General features: G+C 47.5%; 2 protein-coding genes across 2 annotated transcripts in view; one reads left to right on the forward strand and one right to left on the reverse strand.

Annotated features, from left to right (window-relative positions):
* TNKS (tankyrase) overlaps positions 1-13,122 on the forward strand; it is a 128,550-nt gene extending 115,428 nt beyond the window's left edge. Inside the window, 7 exon segments of the mRNA XM_036382859.1 lie at positions 118-238; positions 853-950; positions 2,312-2,386; positions 3,608-3,713; positions 4,592-4,778; positions 5,543-5,699; positions 7,713-13,122. Coding sequence (XP_036238752.1) covers positions 118-238; positions 853-950; positions 2,312-2,386; positions 3,608-3,713; positions 4,592-4,778; positions 5,543-5,699; positions 7,713-7,799 — 831 coding nt within the window. The 3' untranslated portion in view covers positions 7,800-13,122.
* A 71-nt stretch (positions 13,123-13,193) lies between these two features.
* DUSP4 (dual specificity phosphatase 4) lies at positions 13,194-18,942 on the reverse strand. The gene is made up of 4 exons (XM_036382860.2): positions 18,474-18,942; positions 15,580-15,716; positions 14,919-15,163; positions 13,194-14,800 (listed from the first exon to the last, which is right to left on the reverse strand). The coding sequence occupies exons 1-4, from the start codon at positions 18,865-18,867 to the stop codon at positions 14,422-14,424; spliced, it is 1,155 nt and encodes a 384-aa protein (XP_036238753.1). The 5' UTR covers positions 18,868-18,942; the 3' UTR covers positions 13,194-14,421.
* Positions 18,943-21,946: the final 3,004 nt, after the last annotated feature.

Below are 21,946 nucleotides of genomic sequence, written 5' to 3' on the forward strand. Positions count from 1 at the left end.
ACCTTTATGCTTTTGGTTGCACCATGAATACTTTCCCATTTCTGGAGGGATAGGTCTCCAGCCTTGAAAGTCAGGCCAAGTTTGACAAGTGATTTTTGTGATCTTTCATCTTTCCAGATAACCCTGGATGTGTTGGCTGACATGGGGCATGAGGAACTTAAAGAAATTGGGATCAATGCATATGGACATCGCCACAAATTAATAAAGGGTGTGGAGAGACTTCTAGGAGGTCAGCAAGGTAAATGTGACACTTTTACTGGCTAGTCTAAGTGTACCACACAACAGGCTCCCATAAGTCACTTTCTCTAAATGTAGGCGTTGTCACCAGACTTGAAAGAATCTGGATGTCAGAGAAGTGTGTTTGCTGCAGACATGGTGGCTGAGTGGGTTGTGATAGCTAAAGAATATATTAAGGAGATACCAGACCAAGTGATCACTTGTCTTTTCAGAGAATGGATACCCCTGAGGCAGCTTTGGAAGCTGTTTCCATTTCTCAGGACCCTGTTTCACCCAGAGAGGAGCTTTTGGATATGATTTGCCCTCCATACCTCCCCCCAGGCCAGTTATATCCTGAAGGATATGCCTGATAGGGTTTTAGCTGCCCCACATTTCTATGGCAAGAGGAAGCAATAAAGGGCAATTATATCCCACATGCATTTTTCTCTCTTTTAAAGCCTCTGTTGCTAAAGATGGCACTTTTTTTTTTTTTTTGAGGTTGTGCTTATGCTTTGTGTTTATTTTGCATTTTCTGTACTGGGGTTGTTTAAGAACAATGATGATGATGGATACAAATAGAGCCGGTATTGGTTTTTCCTGTGGGTTTTTGCTCCTTTTCATTCCTTCTCTTTGCAGGTACCAATCCTTATTTGACTTTCCACTGTGTGAGTCAGGGGACCATTCTCCTTGACCTTGCTCCTGATGATAAGGAGTATCAGTCTGTAGAAGAGGAGGTAATCCAAGTCCCGTTCTTAATGCTTCAGGGGCTGTATATTTTTCTTTCCACTGATAACCTGTCAGAGCTAAAGTGTGCAATACGTGCTGAAAGTGCTAAAATAGGCTTTGATGTATGAATTGCATAGTGCTGATATGAAGTTTCGGGTTCTTTATTTGTCCTTTCATATAGAACAATGATAGAAATTATTTTGCCATGTCCTGCCAATTTTTTTAATAAGTGGCCTCTGCTCACTTAGTGTTATTCCAGTTTTATTTTGTTGTTGTGTTTAGGATCTTGTCTTGGATATTGTCTCATAGGGAGGGTTTGCACAGCTTTCTGTAGATGGGTGGACCTGTGAGAATTAAAAGCTGTGTGTGAAACCAAGGCATCAAGGCCTTGTGATTCTCTAAGCATTTTCTGTGAACCAGCTTGTTTTCTCTTGTCTCAGTGGCTTAGTTAATCTGTAACCCAGATAAACAGCTCTTGGACAATTGAGAATTGACTGTAATTTTGCCTCCCACACACACACGCTCTTTTATTTAAGTAAACTACAGACACATACCATTTTGAAAGCAAAGATCATAACAGAAAAGAGACTTCCTGAAGCGTTGTGTTTGGTAGAACTCCATTTTACTGTGCATTTGCTATTTGTGTCATGTCCCCACACTATAGCACAGAAGTGTTTGGAGTCATTTAAAATGTCTAGAAAATCAGGATTGCTGCCAGCTTAGATGGGCATATTTTTTATTAGTAACTTCATAAACTGGAGTTTGTGCAGATCTTTTTATAAACTCTTCTGAAGGAAAGGGTCACTTGTCTGTCATAGTAAATTTGAATATTTATTTGAACTATTACAAAATATTGTTGCTGTAGCTATAAATACTTCTCTAATAGACACAATGAAACTATTTTTGAGGAAATCAGAGATGCTCTTCTAATGACATAGGAGAATTTACAGTGCAGGTATTTCCCTAATACTAAGAAATGCAAACTAAACTCATTAAAATCACATTTGTTATTACTATGAAGTGATCTTTTTGTATATTAATTCTCAAATATTGCTTTTTTCTAATTTAAAGATGGTTTTCTAGTTGTATATCATTTTGATAGCAAATACCATTATTCTATTTTTCTTATGTGGATTTTTATTACAAGATTGGATAATTGCATCATTGGGTGCTTGAGAAATTGGGGTATACCTCAATTTAAAATAGAGTGGGTTTTGGGGGGTTTTTTGGGGTTTTTTTTTACACCTTTTAATTAATTTTCCATCAAGACTGTCTGTTGTTCCCAGTGATATACTGAGACATTGCATGGATACTTTGCCTTGCTGGGAAGGTTTATGTGCTGAACATTCAGTTTTGGGTTTTTATGTAGATGCAAAGTACAATCCGGGAGCATCGGGATGGTGGAAATGCTGGCGGGATCTTCAACAGATACAATGTCATCAGGGTAAGTTTCAAAAGCTTTCAGTTTTCTGTGGTAAAGTATGTTAGTATTTATACCAGCAGGCAGAATCAGTTTAATGGTTTGCCCTTTTATATTTCAGGCTTTTTGTTGAAATGGTACTCAGAAACAGTTAATGCAAGTGCTAAAATGAATGCATGCTCTGCACAGGGAATGAGGGAGAAGTGTCCACTTGGGCTCCTAAAGGAGTCTGAAGGACTGATGTTGAAGACAGAGGTGGTGAAGAACCTGACTGAATTTCAGAGGCCTATAACTTCTGTGTTTGACCCTTGCAACACAGATTTATCTCTTTTCTCACTGTAGTCTTTTCTTGCCATTTTAAAGGGGATTTGGGGTATGAGTATATGAAAGGATGATCATGATTTCTAATAAGAAGTTTCGATCTCCCTGTGCAACCTTCCAGCTTGACACCACCTCTTTGCCCTTGCCAACTAGAAAAATGCATTTTCCAAGCCATGGTACTCTAGAAAATAGTGTTGTCTTTCTGAGGGAAGGTACACTTTCTGGTTTCTTTTTCTGGGGAGAAGGAAATAGAGGGAATCAGAACAGAACTTGGTTTCTGAGCTTCAGCAAACCTGCTGCCTATCTCTTTGAGAAGTAAGCTGCAGAACCTTTGCAACTTGATCCAGTAGATCATGTGTCCTGAAGTAAACTCTTCTTCCATCCTACTCCCAATCAATGGTGAAGTCCTTTACAGAAACCTCAGTGGTATTAAGAGCATGTGGCTGAAATTATATGGATAGATTAAACAGCGCATCTCATTATTTTTTATGAAAAGAACCAAAAGTTGGTTCTTTTCATAAAAAATAAACCTAAACCAGATAGCAAGTTTCAAAGAGCTAGACAAGATCAGTGAACAGAGCTCAAAGCAGAGCAGGAAGGAGTTTCAGTTTGTAATTCTTTGTGGTATTGAAGGCTGTGTGAGAAGCCTGAAAGGTGTCCTTAAACCTGAGGACTTCGACTGCAGTTTCACAGTAGTTTCAACTATTTGTAGGTGTGGGCTACGGAGTTGTTGGAGAGACTTCAGCTTTGCTTGCGGAACAGCCATGGGGTTTCTTCACAGCATTCATGTGTCTTCTGTCAGTTTCCCTGTCAAATTAATGTGAACTCTGTGAAACTAGATTTCATTTCAATTGCAATACAAATACATTTGAGAGATTGAAATGTTATGGTAACAGCATGGTTGGATCTGTTGTTCTACTGCAGATTCAGAAGGTAGTGAACAAGAAGTTGCGGGAGAGATTCTGTCACAGGCAGAAGGAGGTCTCAGAGGAGAATCACAATCATCACAACGAGCGCATGCTGTTTCACGGTAAGGAAGTAATGTCTCTTTGTATGTATTGGTATTTAACAAAAAACCCAAACCTTGCAAAGACCCACAGGCAATGTTATTGTTGCTGTGTCACCATCCTATGCAAGTAATTGTGTTTCTACACTAGAAGTGCAGGGGGTGCATTGGGGGTGTGGGGGTGGTGGAGTTACTCTGTGTGGTAACTGAAATCCAGAAAGCTACACTGGATAAGATATACTTTTATTATGTTTTGGTTTCTTAAGATAGAGGAAGGTTTTTTGCTAAGCTGTATCTTAGTCATTTCTCCAGTAAAGTAATTTCCAGTAAAGCTGCTGGGATGATGCTACATTGCTGTGAGAAAGACATGGTGTCTTCTAAATGAGGGGAGCAGCACACAATAAAAGTGTTTTACCCTGGTGCTTTAGGCAAGCACCAGGGAAAGGAATCAAAACCAACCACGAGTTTCAGCAAGATTTCTCTAGAAATGCCTGCAAATGACAATTGCCTGAAGGTCCTTCTGTCCTAGATTCTTCTGTGATTCTGTATAGGAAATTGGTTTTGGGTATGATTGTCCTGACACCTTGCCCCACCTTAAGCAGTGCTGACTCCTGGAGAGGGTGTGCATTGACAAGATAAATTGCACTGAAATGTGAGTGGGGGGAAAGCCATTTAATAAGATCTGTGAAATGAGTAAGAAATGAGTCACACGTGGGATTTTGGTATATAATGATAAATCCCACACATCACTGCATCCTGCTGGGTATCGCCCCCTTGCAGCTGACTGAGCAGACTTTCTGCTATTTAATGGTCTATTTGAGGCAGATCAACGCCTCTTGACATTGAGTCCTGTATTACTATGCAACTTAACAAGTATGTGTCTTTTTGTGTCACTGTTCTAGGGTCTCCTTTTATTAATGCTATCATTCACAAAGGATTTGATGAAAGGCATGCATACATTGGAGGAATGTTTGGAGCTGGAATTTACTTTGCTGAGAACTCCTCAAAAAGCAACCAATATGTGTACGGAATAGGAGGAGGAACTGGCTGTCCCACACACAAAGACAGGTCCTGTTACATCTGCCACAGGTAGGAATCCAGCAGAGTTCCCCACACATAATTCTGCTTGTCCTGGTTTTTATGATCCTGGCACAGGGTGATATGCAGGCAAGGAATGGCCACTTGAGCTTGGTCATGGCAGGAGAAATGCAGTTTTCCATCTGTCAAGGTTGAACAAAACGAGTATAAATGCAGCAAGTCCCACAGGAAGGTCAAAAATTACATCTAAGCATGCAGTGAGTATAAATCAAAGTGAGCAGTGGCTCAGGAAAGAGGCTTGAAACAGCAAGTTTGAAAATGAAGAGTCAGGGGAAAATAGCAATTAAACTCCAGGCACTCTCAGGACAAAACTGCAGTGCAAAGTGGTGGTCAGCAGTACAGTGTGGTACTGTGGATCAGATAATATTGGAGGTAGATAATTTCAGAACAGGACTTAATTGCAGCTTTGTTTTGTCCTGGAGTAGATCAGTGTGTTTCTCACACTTTGACACTTGTCCATTCCCTGCTGGTAGGATCACAGAGAGTTTCAGCTTCTTTCAACAGCTTTATATGAAATGAACTAGAACAGGCTTCCATGTGAGGACTAAACAAACTGTGTGTTTTCCCTTCTGAGTGTCATGAAAGATTTTTGTGACAGGTTTTATACAGTCTTAGAACTGGGTTCTTTAAGTGTTTCTCTAAAAAGCCGTGAGAAATTAATTGTAATGAAATAAACTCAAAAGACTGAAGTCCTTCTGGAAGCATACAACTCCTAGTAAGATATTTGAAAATTATACTCTCTTTTTTCGTTTTAGACAAATGCTCTTCTGTAGAGTGACCCTTGGCAAATCCTTTCTTCAGTTCAGCACAATGAAAATGGCTCACGCCCCTCCCGGGCACCACTCTGTTATCGGCAGGCCAAGCGTGAATGGACTTGCTTACGCTGAGTATGTCATCTACAGAGGGGAGCAGGTAGGTGGCTTAGCTGGGACTGCCTTTATGCAAGGACAGAGCCTGAGCTGGAGATGGGCTGTGCCTGCTTTCCAGAACAAACGTGCTGTGATAATGCTGCTGATTTCGGTTGTTGGGTTTTCTTTCATTTAAATGGGGAAATAAACAGTGAACTGTATCTAGACAGCAAATGCTACTTCTGTCCACTGATCTGCTCTGATTTATGCCATGCAGAATTGTGTAATTTCCCCTGTGCAGCTCTGATGGAGTCTATTAAGAATTGTAGCTTCTCTCAGCAAGCTGTCTTACTCCTATTGCTTTTTAGTGGCACTACTGCAGCATCAAGGTCACGTGCATTTTTGGGGCTCCAGTACATCTTGAGGATCCTGGGCTTTTTACCTGCAGGTTCCCAGCAGTGACAGAGACTACTCTTAAATGGCAGCTGGAGTAGCACAGGAGTCTTCAAAAGTTGATTCTTAATCTGAAGAACTCAGCTAGACCCTTGACTCCATAGAAGTGTTTTGCTTACTACCATGGGTGGCTCCCAGATCACATGATCAAACTGAATAACCACAAATTTGTGATGACAAACATCCCAGGTCCTGAGAGAGCTGGCTGATGGTGTTGCCAAGCCACTCTCCATCACACCCTGAGATTACCTTGGTTGGTTGGAGCATGCTGCTAATAATACCGAGATCATGGGTTTGATCCCTGTATGGGTCATTCACTTAAGAGCTGGACTTGGTAGTGTCCTTGTAGGTTCCTTCCAACTCAGAATATTCTGTAGTTCTGTGATATGTGAAAAGTCATGGCAGTCAGGCAAGGACCCCAGTGAATGGAAAAAGGGAGAGACATCACTTGGATTTTTTAAAAGGGGAGAAAAGTAGACACAAGGGAACTACAGATTGGTGACTCTCACCTCTGTAGCTGGGAAGATCATGGAACAGATCCTCATGGAAGGCACATGCAAGACCAGGAGGTGATTCAAGACTGCCAGCACAGCTTAAGTAAGCACAGATTGTGCCTGACCAGTCAGGTGGCCTTCTATGATAGAGTGACAATTATGGTCTCACAAAGCCTTCTTTTTTGATCAAACAAGCCCATCTCTCTCTCAGCATCTTCTTTATCCTGTGCTCTCTGCCCCTGACTATCTTATTGGTCCTTTGCTGAACTGGGCTCCAGCTTGTTGGCATCTTTCTTGTCTTGTAGAACCTAAAAGTTGAGTGTGGTTTTCTAGATGTGGTCAAGGAGGGAGTACTGAATAAACAGCAGTCGCTGCTACATCTGGTAATTTACCACAGGATGCTCATAGCCTTTAGTGCTGCCAGGACACACTACTGATTCTGCTTTAGCTTGCTGTCTCCCAAGGACCCCATCACCTTTTCAGCTGAGTAGCTTCTCATCCTGCAGTGTTACAAGGAATTCATCTCAGGTTCCTTTGCCCTTTCTTGATTCCATGAGGCTTCTGTAGGCCCAGTCTCCTCTCATCTGTTGAGGTTCTTCAGAACGGGGCCCTGCCCTCCATCAACTCTAACTTTGTTCTGGGACTGAACTGGCTACCAGCTGTCTCCAGGAAACACTGGACAGATGGACAGATGACTTACTGGGTCATGTGCTTTGGGTGGGCCAAGTATTTTACTGCCAGTAAAGGCCTTTGCAGGTTACATTGCAAGCTGTTGTCCCTTTTGAGGTCAGACTTTATCAGTCATCTGAAATTTTTGAGGAACTTAAAAAAACTTTGTAGGATTAGCTAACAAGGAGAGTAACTCTGAATTCCTGTTGCACACAATTTCTGGCAGTGACTGTGTGGAAGAAACATCTTTTTGTTTGTGTATTAACCAAGGTGTTAAGTACATCCAGCAGTTCCTCACAGTGCTGGCTAGGTTTGAAGTACCCACTTTTTCTTGCATGCTGTTAACATAGAGGTGGTTCTTGTGCTGTCCTTCCTGGTCACTGTTTAGTGAAATGCAAAAACTGGAACTTGCTGAGTTACCCGTGCATAAATCAAGGGTTTCTTTCTTATTTTACTTTCAGGCATACCCGGAATATCTCATTACATACCAGATTGTGAAACCAGAAGCTCCCTCACAGACAGCAACAGCAGCAGAACAGAAGACCTAGTAGCTTCAGGGCAGTGGAGAAGGATGTGACTTCAATCTTGGACTGGATGGATACATGTTTCAGAAAATCAGTATCACATAAAATTCTTAACAACCTGGAAATAAGCTGTTTTATAAAGTATTGCTGTCTTGATGAATATGATAATGAGTAACTCTTGCATACTCAACTGCTACTGTTCCTCTTGAGGAAAGTTTACAAGGGACTGCCTTTTAATAACATATCTCAGGCTCCTAGTCTCTGCAGATACCATGTGTAAAATAATATTGTTTTGATCTAGACCTTGGGAACATTATTGTGCAAATGGAAATCTTTATTGCTGCCATCTCACATGTTAAAATTTCAGACACTACTTTTCTAGTTATTTTATTTGCAGATAAATTACATTAAGCCCATCATTTTCTTTTCAGCATACACCATTCATTTCCTGTTTTCAAGAGATCCTATTTATTCTCCTTTTGTATTCTGAAGTTGAGCCAGAACTTTCTTGAAAATATTTTGCACAAAGTCAAGTCGACTAAAATCATTAACAATGCAATATAAATTTCATCTGAGGAGGGGCTAGGTCAAGTTATTCAATATAGGGTTTTTTTTGCACACCTCTGAGCAAACGATAACATGAGTGAGTGTAACTTTGGAGTGGAAACAAACGATGTCAGTTTGCTGCCTTGTCTGTGTGAGTTTTCTGGGGGAAGCCCTGGGAAGTGTTTGCAAGGGTAGAACCAGCTCTTGTGCTTAGAAGAACTTCATGCCCTCTTCTGGCATCTCTAAAAGAACATTTTATAAGGCTCCTGTTAAGTACAATGCAGCTTTTGAAATGTTCTCCAGTTACAGCAGGGTATGGTTTTGCTGGGAGAAGCAGGTGAAAAGTCAGAAGATTTCATACAGAAGGGTGTATTGGGTTCATGTCCCTCTGTAAGATGAGACCCACTAAATGGGTTTCGGGCTGGTAAGGGAGAGTTATTACAGCAGTTTCCTGTCACATCTTTGTGTGTGACATCAGAGTTGAAGAGCTTAAGGGATTTACAAAAGTAATAATTTTTTTAAATATCAGTTTTACATTTTGATGAGAACAAAATTTTAAAGTATCAGTTGGCAAGCAGATTTGTTTGCAGTTATACCAGAGAACAAAGTTAGGATTTATTCACTTAATACCCTTCTTCCCAAATTCCCAGGTTTATTTTGCTGGGTAGGAGAAAGTTATTTTTAAGCATTGCGTAGCACAGCATCAAACAGTTTCAAAAGTCCCCCTCATGGTGGATATGGATTTAACAAAAGTAGAAACTGTTTCTTTTTTGTGGTGTTTTACAGTTTCAGAGAAGGTTGAAGATCAAGACTTGTTAATTTTTTTCCTAACAACCAGTACCAGGAGATGTGCTTCAGTGTTGACCATGTAACATCTAGAGGAAAAAAAAATGTTCCTTTGGACACAACATGTGGTACATTACCCTATCAACCAGCACTATCTGATGATCCAGTTCATGCATTCAGGTTTTATCCCCCTTAAAGCAAGAAAGCAACAGAATAGTGTGCTCTTAGTTCATAAAAATATACGTGCTCCCCAGAAGTGGGATTTTGCTAACATGTTTGTATAAAACAGACTTAATCCTGAAGAGCATTTCACTTTCAGCATTAAGACACAACACTTTTGTTTTTAATGGTAAGGCATTAATGTTGAAGCAAGTCATCCTCACAGGAAGTAATCACCAGTAATCACCCACTGTAAAATCAGTCATTTGATGCAATATGGCTACCTGAACATCATCTCTTTGTAATATCTCTAAAGGAAACCTTAGAAATAGCAATACTCCAACAGAACTTGAACTCTTACTTTTCTTGAGCTGACAGTGGATATATGGTTCTCGCTTCATTTTGTGACCTGATTAAATATGTAGCTTTGAAGTCCCAGCCAGGCTTTAGCCTAGTTGTCCTTTTAAACAAGTTTCATTGATAAAATTGGGTGCTTGTATTTTGGCTACTCGTTTCATAGTGTTAGAGGATTGCAAAGATCACCACTAGGCTTTGAAGCTTTGTATTCACCATTGAAGTTTGGGGTTTGTTTTTCATTTAGTTAATAAGGGCATGAGGGGATGTGCCTATCTGCTCTAGGGTTTCAGATAGCGACCAGAGTAAGTGCTGCTCTCCCTTCCCGGTTAGACATAGTTTTAAATGGTGAAACAGCTGTGCTGCTTAGGTGAGAAAAGTGGTTAATGTGGGTGTGAAAGTTAAAACTTTACATCTTTCATAAACAAGAACAAATCTAAAAAGGAAAGCCCCACCGAGCCCACACCGGATGCTGTTCTTGCTTGTTGTTTCCTATGTGCTGGTTGAACTAATGGCTAGTCTGGATTCCTTTTGCAGCCTGAAACTTCTAGAAGATAAAAATAGCCTGGAGGAGACTGAGGGGAGACCTTATTGGGGTTTTCAACATCCTCATGAGAGGAAGTGGATGGGCAAGTACCAATATCTTCACTCCCATAACCAGTAACAAGACTGGAGGAAACAGCATGAAGCTGAGATTAGGAGGGAGATTTAGGCTGGGTATTAGGAGAAAGGATTTTCACCAAGAGGGACTCCAGGGAAGTGGTCTTAGCACCAAGCCTGACAGAATTCGAGAAGCTTTTGGACAACACTCTCAGGCACATGGTGTGACTCCTGGGGCTGTCTTGTGCAGAGCCAGGAGTTAGACTCAGTCATCCTGATGGGTCCCTTCCTACTCAGCATATTCTGTGATTCTACTTTCCAGTATCTTTGAACTGCCAGTGTTAATGTTTCTGATGTTCTGTGCAGAGTAAAGGTGCTGTGTGAGGAAATAATTTTGCAGTGGTTTTTGTCTCGTGATGACGTGAGCTCATACCCGTTTGTGGCCAGACACAGAGGAGTACCCAGGCCTGATGATGCATCTGTGTGTTGCAGACACCTATGCAGGAGTAGCATATGTTGTCATAGGTGCTCTTACAGTTCAAAACAAAGTGAGGATCTGCCCATCAATACCAAAGTTACCCGTTGGTGGTGGTTGTGGTGCTTTTGGCAGGCTGTTAACGGTACAGACGCTGCTGCTTCAGCTGGGGGAGTTGACTACAGTGGGACCTTATAAATACTGTAACCCCATAACCAGGCAGGTGCTGCCTCCTGAGAAATCAAGTTTTTGGCCTCCTGAGAAGAGCAGTCCCCTGATATGGGGATGCTCATTTTGCAGTATTGGGTCACCAGTGCGAGGCACAGTAGGAGCTGAGGACCTGAATACTGGGCTAAGCCCTCATAGGCTTGGGAGACCAGGGACAGAACTTGGTACCTGCTGGCACCAGGGACAGTGTGTCTCTCAGGGCCTGTTGATCTTTGTCAGCGTCCCTTTGAGGCAGCATTTTGAAACTTCTGTGTAGTTTCGCAACAGGACCTTAATAGGTGAAACAGAAAGAAAAGTCACCACCTAACAAAGGAGGGTTCTGCTCTCCATTGCTGAAACTGTTTCCATGAGACTGATGACTTAGATACCTGGTGCAGAGTGACACTGCATTCTGATTGCTGTCAACAAAACTTTTGTTAGGATTAAAAGCAGACAGTACAGTACCTTAATAAGGTATATTTACTTTTTTCATTCTTATTTTTATCTACCAGTTGTGTTTGATCCCAGCTCCATAGAGACTGTTACAAACCTCTTATACTAGTTCCACCATGTTGCAGTCACTATTGGTTTTTTAACCTCTGTTTCAAGTGTTTGCATGAGATGCAATTGAATCCCACTGCATTATGTAGCAGGAATTTATTTTGCCTGCAAACTTAAACTTTGCTTGTTTGTTATGGGAGTACCCCAGAAGAAAATTCTACACTGAAGCAGGGAGAAAACCCTGCAAAATGTTCTGCACTGTTGGCTGTGGTGGCCAGCAGACACAGAAAAGGGATGTGGCATATTGGGAGGGAGTAGCTCCTGGAGAAAGGCACTTTCTTGGTTCTGGAAACCAGCTGCTCCTGCTGTTCGTTCTAGGTTAGAGGAGGTGTCTGCTCCCTGATGTGTGAGGTGCTGAGGGATGCAAGCATGTTGTGCCACTGCATGCCCTGTGAGAGCTACTTAAGACAGTGGCAAATCAAAAAAGCCTCCTGCATCCCTGCAATGGCATCAGTTTCTGCACAGTTCATGCACTGCCTGCAATTTCCATATGGGACTGCTAACAGAAATTGCCCTGAATGGGATTTTTCAAGATGGGTAAAAAGGAAGGGTCCAGCCACAAAACAGATTAGTTTGAACATTGCTAATTATTCTCAGAAGCTGAATGTCAGGAAATATGTGAATTTATTTTCAGTGGGATTTCTCTGTTTCCATGCTGCTTTGCTACAGAAAGTCTAGCTCAGAAATCCAAGAGGACGTGCATCTAATGCATGCTTCAGGTATGTTAAACTGAATATTTGTGCAACATTTGTAAGCTATGCTGCAGCCTGCATAGGGAAGACCTGGGAAAGCACATCCTAAGTTCTTGTCTTAATGTAGCAACTGGCTTGTGACCGCCACAGGCTTGAATCCATCGGTGATCAGAGGTGGTGGCTTGGCACAGTCCCAGAGCGTGTTCTTCTGGTCTTTCCAAGAATGGCAGGACAGATGTGCAGAAAGGGAGCAGCAGTGTTCCAACCTCTCTCAACACAGAGTAGATGTGAAACCCAGGGGATTGGGGAACACTGTATGTGTGTTAAAATCTCTGAAGCAAGGTGATGAGCCTGGGAAATCTGTAGGGGACATGGGAAGCAGATGCATTTCCATTACACTGACACATATGCCTGTCAAGTCACATTATCTGGCTAGTTTTGATGTATCAGTCTCGCTGAATGTGTTGGTGGCAAGTTTTAGTGCTGGTCCCATTAATTACTAATGTAGATTATTAGAATCTCTGTTATTACAAGATAATTTTGACACTTTCTTAACATCTGCAGAACTTGCTTCAGCTTTGGAAATTGAAATGGGGATTTTCTGTGCTGCGGTCCCATGAGCTTGTGCTTTGTCATTCCTAATTGCTTTCTGTGGCAAGCCAGATGGCAATGTAGCTGGGGGTTGAATTTCTATATCTTTTTTGTGTAACTTGTTTTCATAACTAGTCCTGTATTTGTCCTCTCTTGGTTGCCAATTACCTGGAGCTGGGATATCATTTATTTATTTCTTCTTTTACCTTCTCTCTCAAAGTTGAAGACGATGGGCAGTTTCTTAGCCTACCTACATGGTGGACTTTAGGTAACATCTCTGTAACAACTGAGTTTGATCTATAAGTGTGCTTGGCTAAATGTCTGATCTGCAATACTTGTAATAGTTTAAAAGTCAATAAATACATTTTTAACAGTTGCTCTGTGAAAATGGAATGTGTGCAGAACCTGCTGCTCTGTCTTGGTTTTAGGACAAATTTGCTCCAGCCAAACTGTTGAAAACAGTTTTATTTTTATTTTCTCCAAACAATGTTTTCTCCCTCCCTCAGGCAATAAATAAAAAGTTAATTTCTAGAAAAAAAAAAAAAAGGAACAAAACCATACATATGTACATCAGCCACACAGGCATCTTGTGTGTTGGACTGGGCTGGAGGGAAGGACAGAGGTAGGGTGGGAAATAAGGCTCCAGGTGGGTTGAAGATGAGGCATTTTCAAGGCTTGGGCCAAAAGCTGCAGAAATGTTGCACAGGTGAACAAGACTCAGCACAGGAAAAGGGCTGGTCATGAGGTGGGGGAAGCTTGAAAATGCTGGATGAATGACACCTCTGGGCCAGCCTGTCCTCCACCCCACAGCTTCTCTTTTCCATTATAGCCCACCCATGTCCCTTCCTGCTTCTTTTGGAAGAAGCAGCAGTGGGACCAGTGGAGAGGAAACTGAACAGAGTAATCAAAAGCAGCCCAGACTGCTGCCCCAACCCCTTCTTTCTCATCTTAAAGCCACAGGAGATTGGACCTAAGTTTTCTAGAAACCAGTGATCCACAGAGGCAAGAAAAGAGGCATTTCAGACTACATCTCTCCCTCCAAACCACTTCCCAACCACAAAGATTGCTCTCCCCCTGGAATAGGCTCAGCTGGTGATTTGGCAGGTGCCTGCCAGCTCCTGCCTCATTTCCCCAGCCACTGGCAGGGCTGAGGTTGAGTGCAGGCAGCCCTGTGCCACCACTCCTGCTCACCCCAAGGCCCTGCCTGCAGCTCTGCTTGTCCGAAGTGTACCTGGCTCAGGTAAGCAGCACCCACCACACACACAAAGGTGTCTCTGCAAGAGGGAAGGCTGCTGCACAATAAAAACAGGGAATACTCCCTTGTCAACCTAGATGAGTTGGGGCCAGAAACATGGGGAGAAGAGGAGGTGTAAAAAAACAAGACAGTAAAATAGGGATGGAAACATGTGAAGACCAGGCACTTGAGGAAACCCAGTATACTATTTTGTTCTCCCCCAAAGCGCCTGGACAATGTCAAGGTTTGTGGCTTTTACAACTTCGTGCTTTTAAAACATAACAATAAAAAGCAAACAAACCAAGATGAGGTAAGAAATTTCTCTACGAAAAAGATGGCGAGTCCAGGGTGAAGGGCAGTGTCCGGCACTATTGCTTAACATCACAGGGCTCGGCACCCCTGCACGCCCGGCACTGCCTGCCCGGCTGGCCTGGCCCTGAGCTAACAGCTGGGCGACGTGGTGATGGGGCTGTGCAGGTAGGGCAGGCTGCTGGGGGTGGCATGGACACCGACAGACACCGGGAAGCTGAAGACAAACTGCGAGGTGGGGGTGGAGGTGGCCTTGCCCCGCTCCCGCAGCGTCCCCGAGGGGCTGACGGCCTCCACCGCGTACGAAGTGGCCAACACCTGCGACTCGAACTGCAGCAGCTGCCCCATGAAGCTGAAGTTGGGGGAGATGATGCTCCGGCGCTGCTTGACAAACTCGAAGGCCTCCTCTAGCTTGACACGCTTCTTCATCATCAGGTACGCCAAGCAGATGGTGGCCGAGCGCGAGATGCCAGCCTGGCAGTGTACCAGGACACGACCACAGCACTCCTTACTGAGTCTGGAGGGCAACAGGGGTGAGATGTGAGACCACACCCTGCCACTGTGGCCCAGCCCCTCACCAAACCTGCAGGTAGTGGCTGACCTCCCTCCCACCGGTGCCACCAATGGACACAACATCTCTGCACAGGCACTCACCAATGAACTCAATTGCCTCCATGAACCAGGAGCTGATGTCAGCTTTGTGGTTATCCTCCACAGGGATGCACTTGTACTGGTAGTGCCCCTCAAAGTGGTTGGGGCAGTCTGAGGAGACGTTCAGCAGGGCTGTGATGCCCAGCGCATCGAGCATGTCCCGCCGGGCTGCGTGGTAGGCGCTGCCAAGGTAGAGGAAGGGAAGGATCTCCACAGGCCCACCCTGTGACAGAGGAAAAGAACTGGTTGGCCAGGGGACATGGGAGGCAGGACACACATCCAGATGGCTTGGAAACATGGAGCTGCACAGCAACCTGGCACCTGATCCAGGTCCCTCAGAAGAGGGAGCAGAGGCTGCCTTCCTGAGGCGCTAAACCTGTTTCAGCCCTTCATCTCCTTCTCTCTGTCCTGTTCAGAAACAGGCAGGTGTGGGTTAACAGGATGTGGGCTTGTCCACCCTGTGGGGCACACAAATACCCAGGGCTTAGGAGGACCACCATGCTTTCTCATGAGAGGAAAGGAAGCAGGGCTCTGGCTCCGCAAGCCCCAGCTGAGGGAGAGCAGAGAGGCTCCCACTGGAGCAGGTTGCAATGCTGGAAGGGCAGTCAAGATAGCTGAACACTGGGCTTTTAGACATACCTGGTCATGGAAGGGGGTCCCACAGGAACTGCAGCCCAGATCCAGGGGCTCAGCGCTGGTGGGGGGTGACACATTGCTCAGGGACTTGGTTTTTGCACAGAATTCGGGGTACTCCGAGGAGAAGCGCTCATAGCCCCCTGCAAGAGGAGAGGCACGAAGTGTTATCCCAGACCGCATTCACAGGACTGCAGAACGCACAGCCGGAGATGCCCTTGGCCACTAGATGATGCTACAGCGATGGAGAGCGGTCCCTGCCCCAGGAGGAGCAGTCGGGCTCTCGGCAGCAAGGGGGGAATCCCTGAGGCCCCACCATTCCCTTGGAGCAAGAGCACCAGGAGCAATGATCTTGGCCACCCAAAGTCTCTGCTCCAGGGTTCCGTCCCCTGCATACTGCCAGCCAAAACTCCAGACTGAGGCCAAGGTTGCTCTCTCAGACAATGAAGAGAGGATTTATTTCCAGCATACTCAGACTTTAATGGGAAAAGCTGCTCCGAGGCCAAAGACTGTTCAGTTCTCATTTTCCCTTGACACATATTTTGCCACAAAAGACAGGCAGGTCTCACATTCCCAGCTTGACCCTCCAGCTCAGAGGTCCCAAAACAACAGACCAGGAAAGCCCTGGCTCTGGCCAGGTACAGCCAAGCTGCCCTCTGAGAAAGGTGTCTGCTGCTTCCCAAGGACACAGGTGCAAACTGAACGTGGAGCAGCTTGTTCCTCTGCCCTGCTGCCAGGGGGATAAGCACAGGGGATGTCAGGACTTTGTCATGCCAGTCAAAACAAGAGCAAATCCTGAGTTCCCAAGTCAGGGAAACTGCAGTGTTGGCCTGCCAATAAACACTTCTGGTGACATTTCCTTCTCTCATTCAAATCAAATTAACAACCCTGACATCCTTGAAGGGTCTGACTTTGAGCCTCGACATCAATGAAAATCAAGTACTTTACTATCACCACAGGAGACTCCAGCTGCATCAAGGTCTGACTCTCAGGATGGTTCCTGAAGACTCAAGCCAACTGCAGGACCTATGCCTGCAGATTTCAGCTTACCAGAGCATACAGCAGGACACATCCTTCTTATCCAGCCTTAGCTCCAAGACTGCCCTGAACAAGGCTGGATATTCAAAACAATGGATGCAAGTGTCTCAAGCAGCCCAGGAATCCCTAGGCAGCGAGAGCCCCCCACTGCCAGCATCCCAGCATCCTTTGTGGTTTCCTCCCCCTACAAAAGGAAGGGCTCTAGTACCTTAAAGTAGATTTATCACTGCATTTGCATTGTCCCTCCCACGCAGCCAGGACAGTTTGCAGAGGCTTCATTTCCCTGGCCTGACATCCCTTTACAGTCCTACTGCTTCAATTTGAAAGAGCATCCAAAACCAAGAGCCTTTGTTAGACAACTTCCAGGGATCTGGTCCTAAAATCCCTGGCTCTACCACACTGCACTCCAGTGGTCATCGCACCATGAGAGGGAAAAGCTGCCCAGGGTGATGGGCAGAAACATCTTGGAAAGAATGGTTCTTGGAAAGAAAAAGAGACCGTTTCAAATGCTCCTCTTCAATGAATCTCATCAGATTCATTGATCCAGCAGCTCCTGGCTGTTCATGCCAGCTCTGCCCGGTGTAGGAGCCAGGCAGAGCAGGTGCCCATGGCCAAGCAACCCCAGCCAGGCTGTTTCACAGGGAACCTGGCAGCAACCTGACCTGCACAAAACACTTCAGGATCTTCATTGTGACCTGCACCTGACAAATGTGCACTTGGGCATGCACAGCTCTGGGTTAGTGTAGCTCTCGTGGAATCAGAGCAAGATCATTTTAGTGGCTCTGTGGAACACAAGAAAAAGACTGTAGTGCTGAGACTGAGTCTCTCGGAGCCCGTTCCTTAAAAGGGCTCCCATTCCAACCAACCTCCCACGAGAACCACAGAGGCACCAGAAGCTCTCAGCTGACAAAGGCCACCCTTGAAGCAAAGCAGCGTTTCCTGCCACATGCGTGGCTCCGGCACCACGCTGGCTCACGGTGAAGGAGCCTGCTCCTGAGCGAGCCCTTGCTGTGCAGGCACTCTCGCAGCAGCAAGCACATCGTATCGCATCCCGGGAACAGCTCCTGCTGCTTTTACTGTATCTAGTACAACTGAAGTGCTAGTTCCTCCATCTATCAAGCCTCTTAATGTATTTGCTACTCTGCACACACATCCTCACCCCTGCTGTAAGTAAGCCAAGGAATAAATTGACTCTCAGGCTGTAAACAAAAAAGAAAAAGCCCCACAGAGCTCATCCAGGAACCCCAGCTGAGCATCACCCGCCCCTAAATCATCTCACGGCAATTCTCAGAACCAGCAGCTCCAAATGTGCACAGCTTCCCATTTAACACACGCCAGAGGAGGGAAGCCCTGATCCCTGCTGTAGTCGCAAAGGGAGCACAGAGGCATCCCCGGGTTTTCTGCCCGCTGCAAGGGGACATCGCCGTGACAGCCGGTATTTGACTCTGCACAAATACCTCCTCTGCACCTCCGTGGGGCTGGGGATGGACTCGAACAAAGCGTGCGGGGATTCCCCCCACACACTCACTTCCCTCAGGTCCCGGGCAGGGCCACGGCGCCCAATCGTTGCCCCTGAGCCGGCTCAGACCGCCCGGGCACCCCCGCTCGGGGCTGATGGCCGCGCTGCCACCGTCCCGTACCCCAGCTCCGGGCGGCGCGCCCCGGTGCGTGCGGCCCCCGGCGCTCCCGCCGGCTCCCAACTTGGGCAGGACGGACGGCCGGGGGCGGGAGAAGGCAGCGCCCTGCCCGGGGCGCGGCGAGCCCGGAGCCCCATTCCCGGGCGGGGGCAGCCGTCTGCGGCCGGTTCCCCCCCTGGTTCCCGGTGTCCCCCCCTGGTTCCCGGTGTCCCCGCCCGCCGGTACCTGCCAGGAGGCGGATGTCGGCGCGCGCCGTGTCGCGACGGAGCGCGCGCACCACGAGCGCCACGGTGCTGTCCTCGCGCAGGGCCTCGGCGCGCGGGCTGCGCTCGTCGTACACCACGACGGCGGCGTAGAGCCCGGCCCGCAGCCGCGCCCGCACCTCGCCCTCGGCCGGCAGGATCTGCTCCAGGCTCACGGCGCCCTTGGCCCGCCGCCGCACGATCGTGTTGCAGCGCACGTTGAGCGCCCCGCGGATGTGCCCGGCGCTGTGCGCCAGGAAGGGGCGGCAGTCCAGCACCAGGCACCGCGCGGCGCCGCCGGCCCCGGCCTCGTCGCGGCCCACGAGCCGGCGCAGCGCGCTGCCCTCCATCTCGCGCAGCCCCTCGGTGGCCACCATGGCGGGAGGGGGCAGGGAGGGAGCGAGCGCCGCCGGGCCCCGCGCCCGCCGCCCGCGCCGCTCGCGCACCCCCGCGCGCGCCGCGCGCAGCCTTTACTACCCGGCGGCGGCCGGCGCGCGCCCCCGCCCCGCCCCGCCCCGCCCATCCGCCGCGCGCCGGGGCCGCATGAATGGAGGGGAGGCGGCGCGCGGGCCCGGCGACGTCACCGCCTCCATTCACAAAAAAAGAAAACCCGGCCGCGCCGCCCGCCGGCCGCGGGCTGTGAATGGGGGAGAGCGGCGGGCCTTTGTCACCGCGGGCAGCGCCCTGTCACCCCCGCCCCGAGCCCGCCGGGCCGCGCACGCTGAGGGGCACACGCGCACGTGCACATGCTGCGGGGCACGCGCCCAGCATTCGACACAGACACGCAGACACACACACACACACAGAGACAGACAGACAGACACACACACACACACACACACAGACAGACACACACACACACACACGCACACGCTCAGGCACACACACGCACACGCTCAGGCACACACAGACACAGACACACGGTCAGGCACACAGACACACACACACTCACACACACTCTCAGGCACACAGACATACACACACACACACTCTCTCTCTCTCTCTCTCAGGCACACACACACAGACACGCACACGCACAGACACACTCGCACACACAGAGTCAGGCACACGCTGCGCACACTCCTGCTCCTTTGTCCCCTGGCTCCTGTTCGGCTCGGACCGCCTGCCGCGGCGGGGGGCGCTGAGCAGGGCCCGCCGCCGGCTCCGCAGGGTCCCCCTGGGTCCTTCTCACTGCGTATCTCTCACGGCCACGCTCCCCCTGCCAGAAAACGGCATCTCATTAACTGCAGAGCCCTGCAAACACTGCAGCACCCTGCCTGTGATGCGGCTCTGTGGAGGGGGCTCTTCGATTTCATTCCTCACATAGAGGAATTCTATTTTCGACTAAAAGCCTAAGGAGTAAACGCACAGCCCTAGAGCGTCCCAGGAGGGTCTCCCCATAACCCAAACACTGAGCCATCATTTCACCCCAAAGTCCCCTATGGGACTGCTTTCAAACAGAAGTGTCTCAAACCACAGTGCCAGCAACCGTGCTCAGGGCATTTCCTGCAAACAGATGCCGGCCAGTCCCAGGTGAGTCTGCTTCAGAGACCTGGAGGTGTTCAGCTATCCCGGTGTGGACCTGGATGTGGTGGGTGTAAGGTTAGGGGCCCAATGGTTACTCAAGCCCATCTGCCCCGCCACTGCTTTTCACAGAGGGCAGCACTTGGAGAGGCAGCTTGGCTTCCCCTCCTCCCCTGCATGCCGGTCGCTGTTTAGCCGGGCACGGCAGGGTAACACCTTTGCTGTGCGTGTGCCTGCCTGGGAGGAATCCAGCCGAGCACACACGTGCCGGACCTGCAGCTGGTGGAACTCCCGCCTCCTGTACACTCTGCTCTCTGACCGCTGCTGCCTTCTCCCCTCGGCCTGAGTCAGCCCGATCTTTGCACCGGTGGCTTCTGTGTGCCGTGCCAAGCCGAGCCAGATGAGCTGGGGGGGAAACACAGCTGCCATTTGGGCCATACACCCCACTCCAGGAATGCACCAGAGCTTGTTGCCTAATACAACAGGGGTGGAAGGCAAATCGTCTCCCATTCCAGCCTGCATCAAACACAAGGACAGCAAAACCCTATTTCTGCTGAAGTAAAGCAGACTCTGGGTGGCCACTGACATAGCAGACACATTCTTTCTTCCTTTCGAGAAAGCTGTCAGAGACAAGAAACTCAAACTGAGAATTTGATTACAAATTAATGGAAAACTACGCTCTCATACCAACAGTACTTGAACTCAAGTTGGATCATCAAAATATCTTAAAAAGTTTTGGGCTAGGACTGATGCCAAAGTATGTTGTTTTCTTTGTTCCTCTTGGGCAGATGTTGGCCACCAGCACAGGATGAGCTAGCCTGGTGTCTCCAGTGCCCTCTGCACTGTCCAATCCAGCTTGTACACTAAAATTGGATGTCCTTTGAGGCAGGCCTATCATCCTCATTTTTCCCTCTCTCATCCAGCATGTGACTGGGACAAACTGATCTGAGGTGGGAGAGGAGGGCAATATTGTCATGGGTGCAGGAAGGGGCATTTGGGCTGATGTCCCTGGTCGTTTGCAAGAGCACTGATGGAGAACATTATTTCAGGGTGGAGTGTGGAAGGATGTGTGTGCATGTGCATCTGGTGGAGATTTTCAAGTATTTCCATGTGCCTGAACCCTCTTCCCACTCTTCATCCCTTCCTGCTGCCTGTCTAGATGTGGCAGGTTCTTGGCTCTTTCTTCCTGGAAAATAATCTGCTGGGAATCCCACTGTGCACTCACACTGGGCATTGTCACCACTGTGCTCCTGGCTGGTCACCTCTGGAGCTGTGCTGTGCTGGGGCTGCTGGCTCACAGACATGTGCAGAAATTGATGAGAGTGCCCAAAATGAACCAAGTCAAGGCCGGTATTCACTGCTGGAGGAGAAGAGGGATCTCCCTCACTGCAGTTAGCCCAAGAGGAGATCTAATTAACTTTATTTATAGAGGTTTTAAGATAGGAGTCACCAAAAATGCTTGCAAGGCAGAAGCCACAAGTCAAAAGAAGCAGCACAGCTATGTGGGGTGGAGGGGCAGGGCGTATGGAAAGGATTGGGGAAAGGGGGATTGGGGATTGGAGGGGACCACAGGGCTCCATGCCTGACTTTGTAAGCCCAGAGAAGTGTGAAAGCTAATATTCCTGTCAAACAGCATCCGTATGGTGCAAACTGAAATATATCCCGCTGGAAAACAAACAACCAGAAGAAAAGAGAGAGAGAGCAAGAGAGATTCATTTCCTTTGCTGCAGAGTCAAGGAATCATCTTTTATAGGGCCCTGGCCAGAAAAGGCAATTGTTGAAAGGGTTTAAGGGAAATGAATTGTCAAAGAGGCACATATTTGGATGATTAAATGTCAATATGTACCTTGAATTAAGAAAAAGGAATTTACACCTCATCTCACTGTGGCAGTGAAAACCAAATTAGCGTCAGACTGTAAATTTGCCAGCCAA

Source organism: Molothrus ater, chromosome 4, assembly GCF_012460135.2.
Source record: "Molothrus ater isolate BHLD 08-10-18 breed brown headed cowbird chromosome 4, BPBGC_Mater_1.1, whole genome shotgun sequence".
Lineage (NCBI taxonomy): Eukaryota > Metazoa > Chordata > Aves > Passeriformes > Icteridae > Molothrus > Molothrus ater.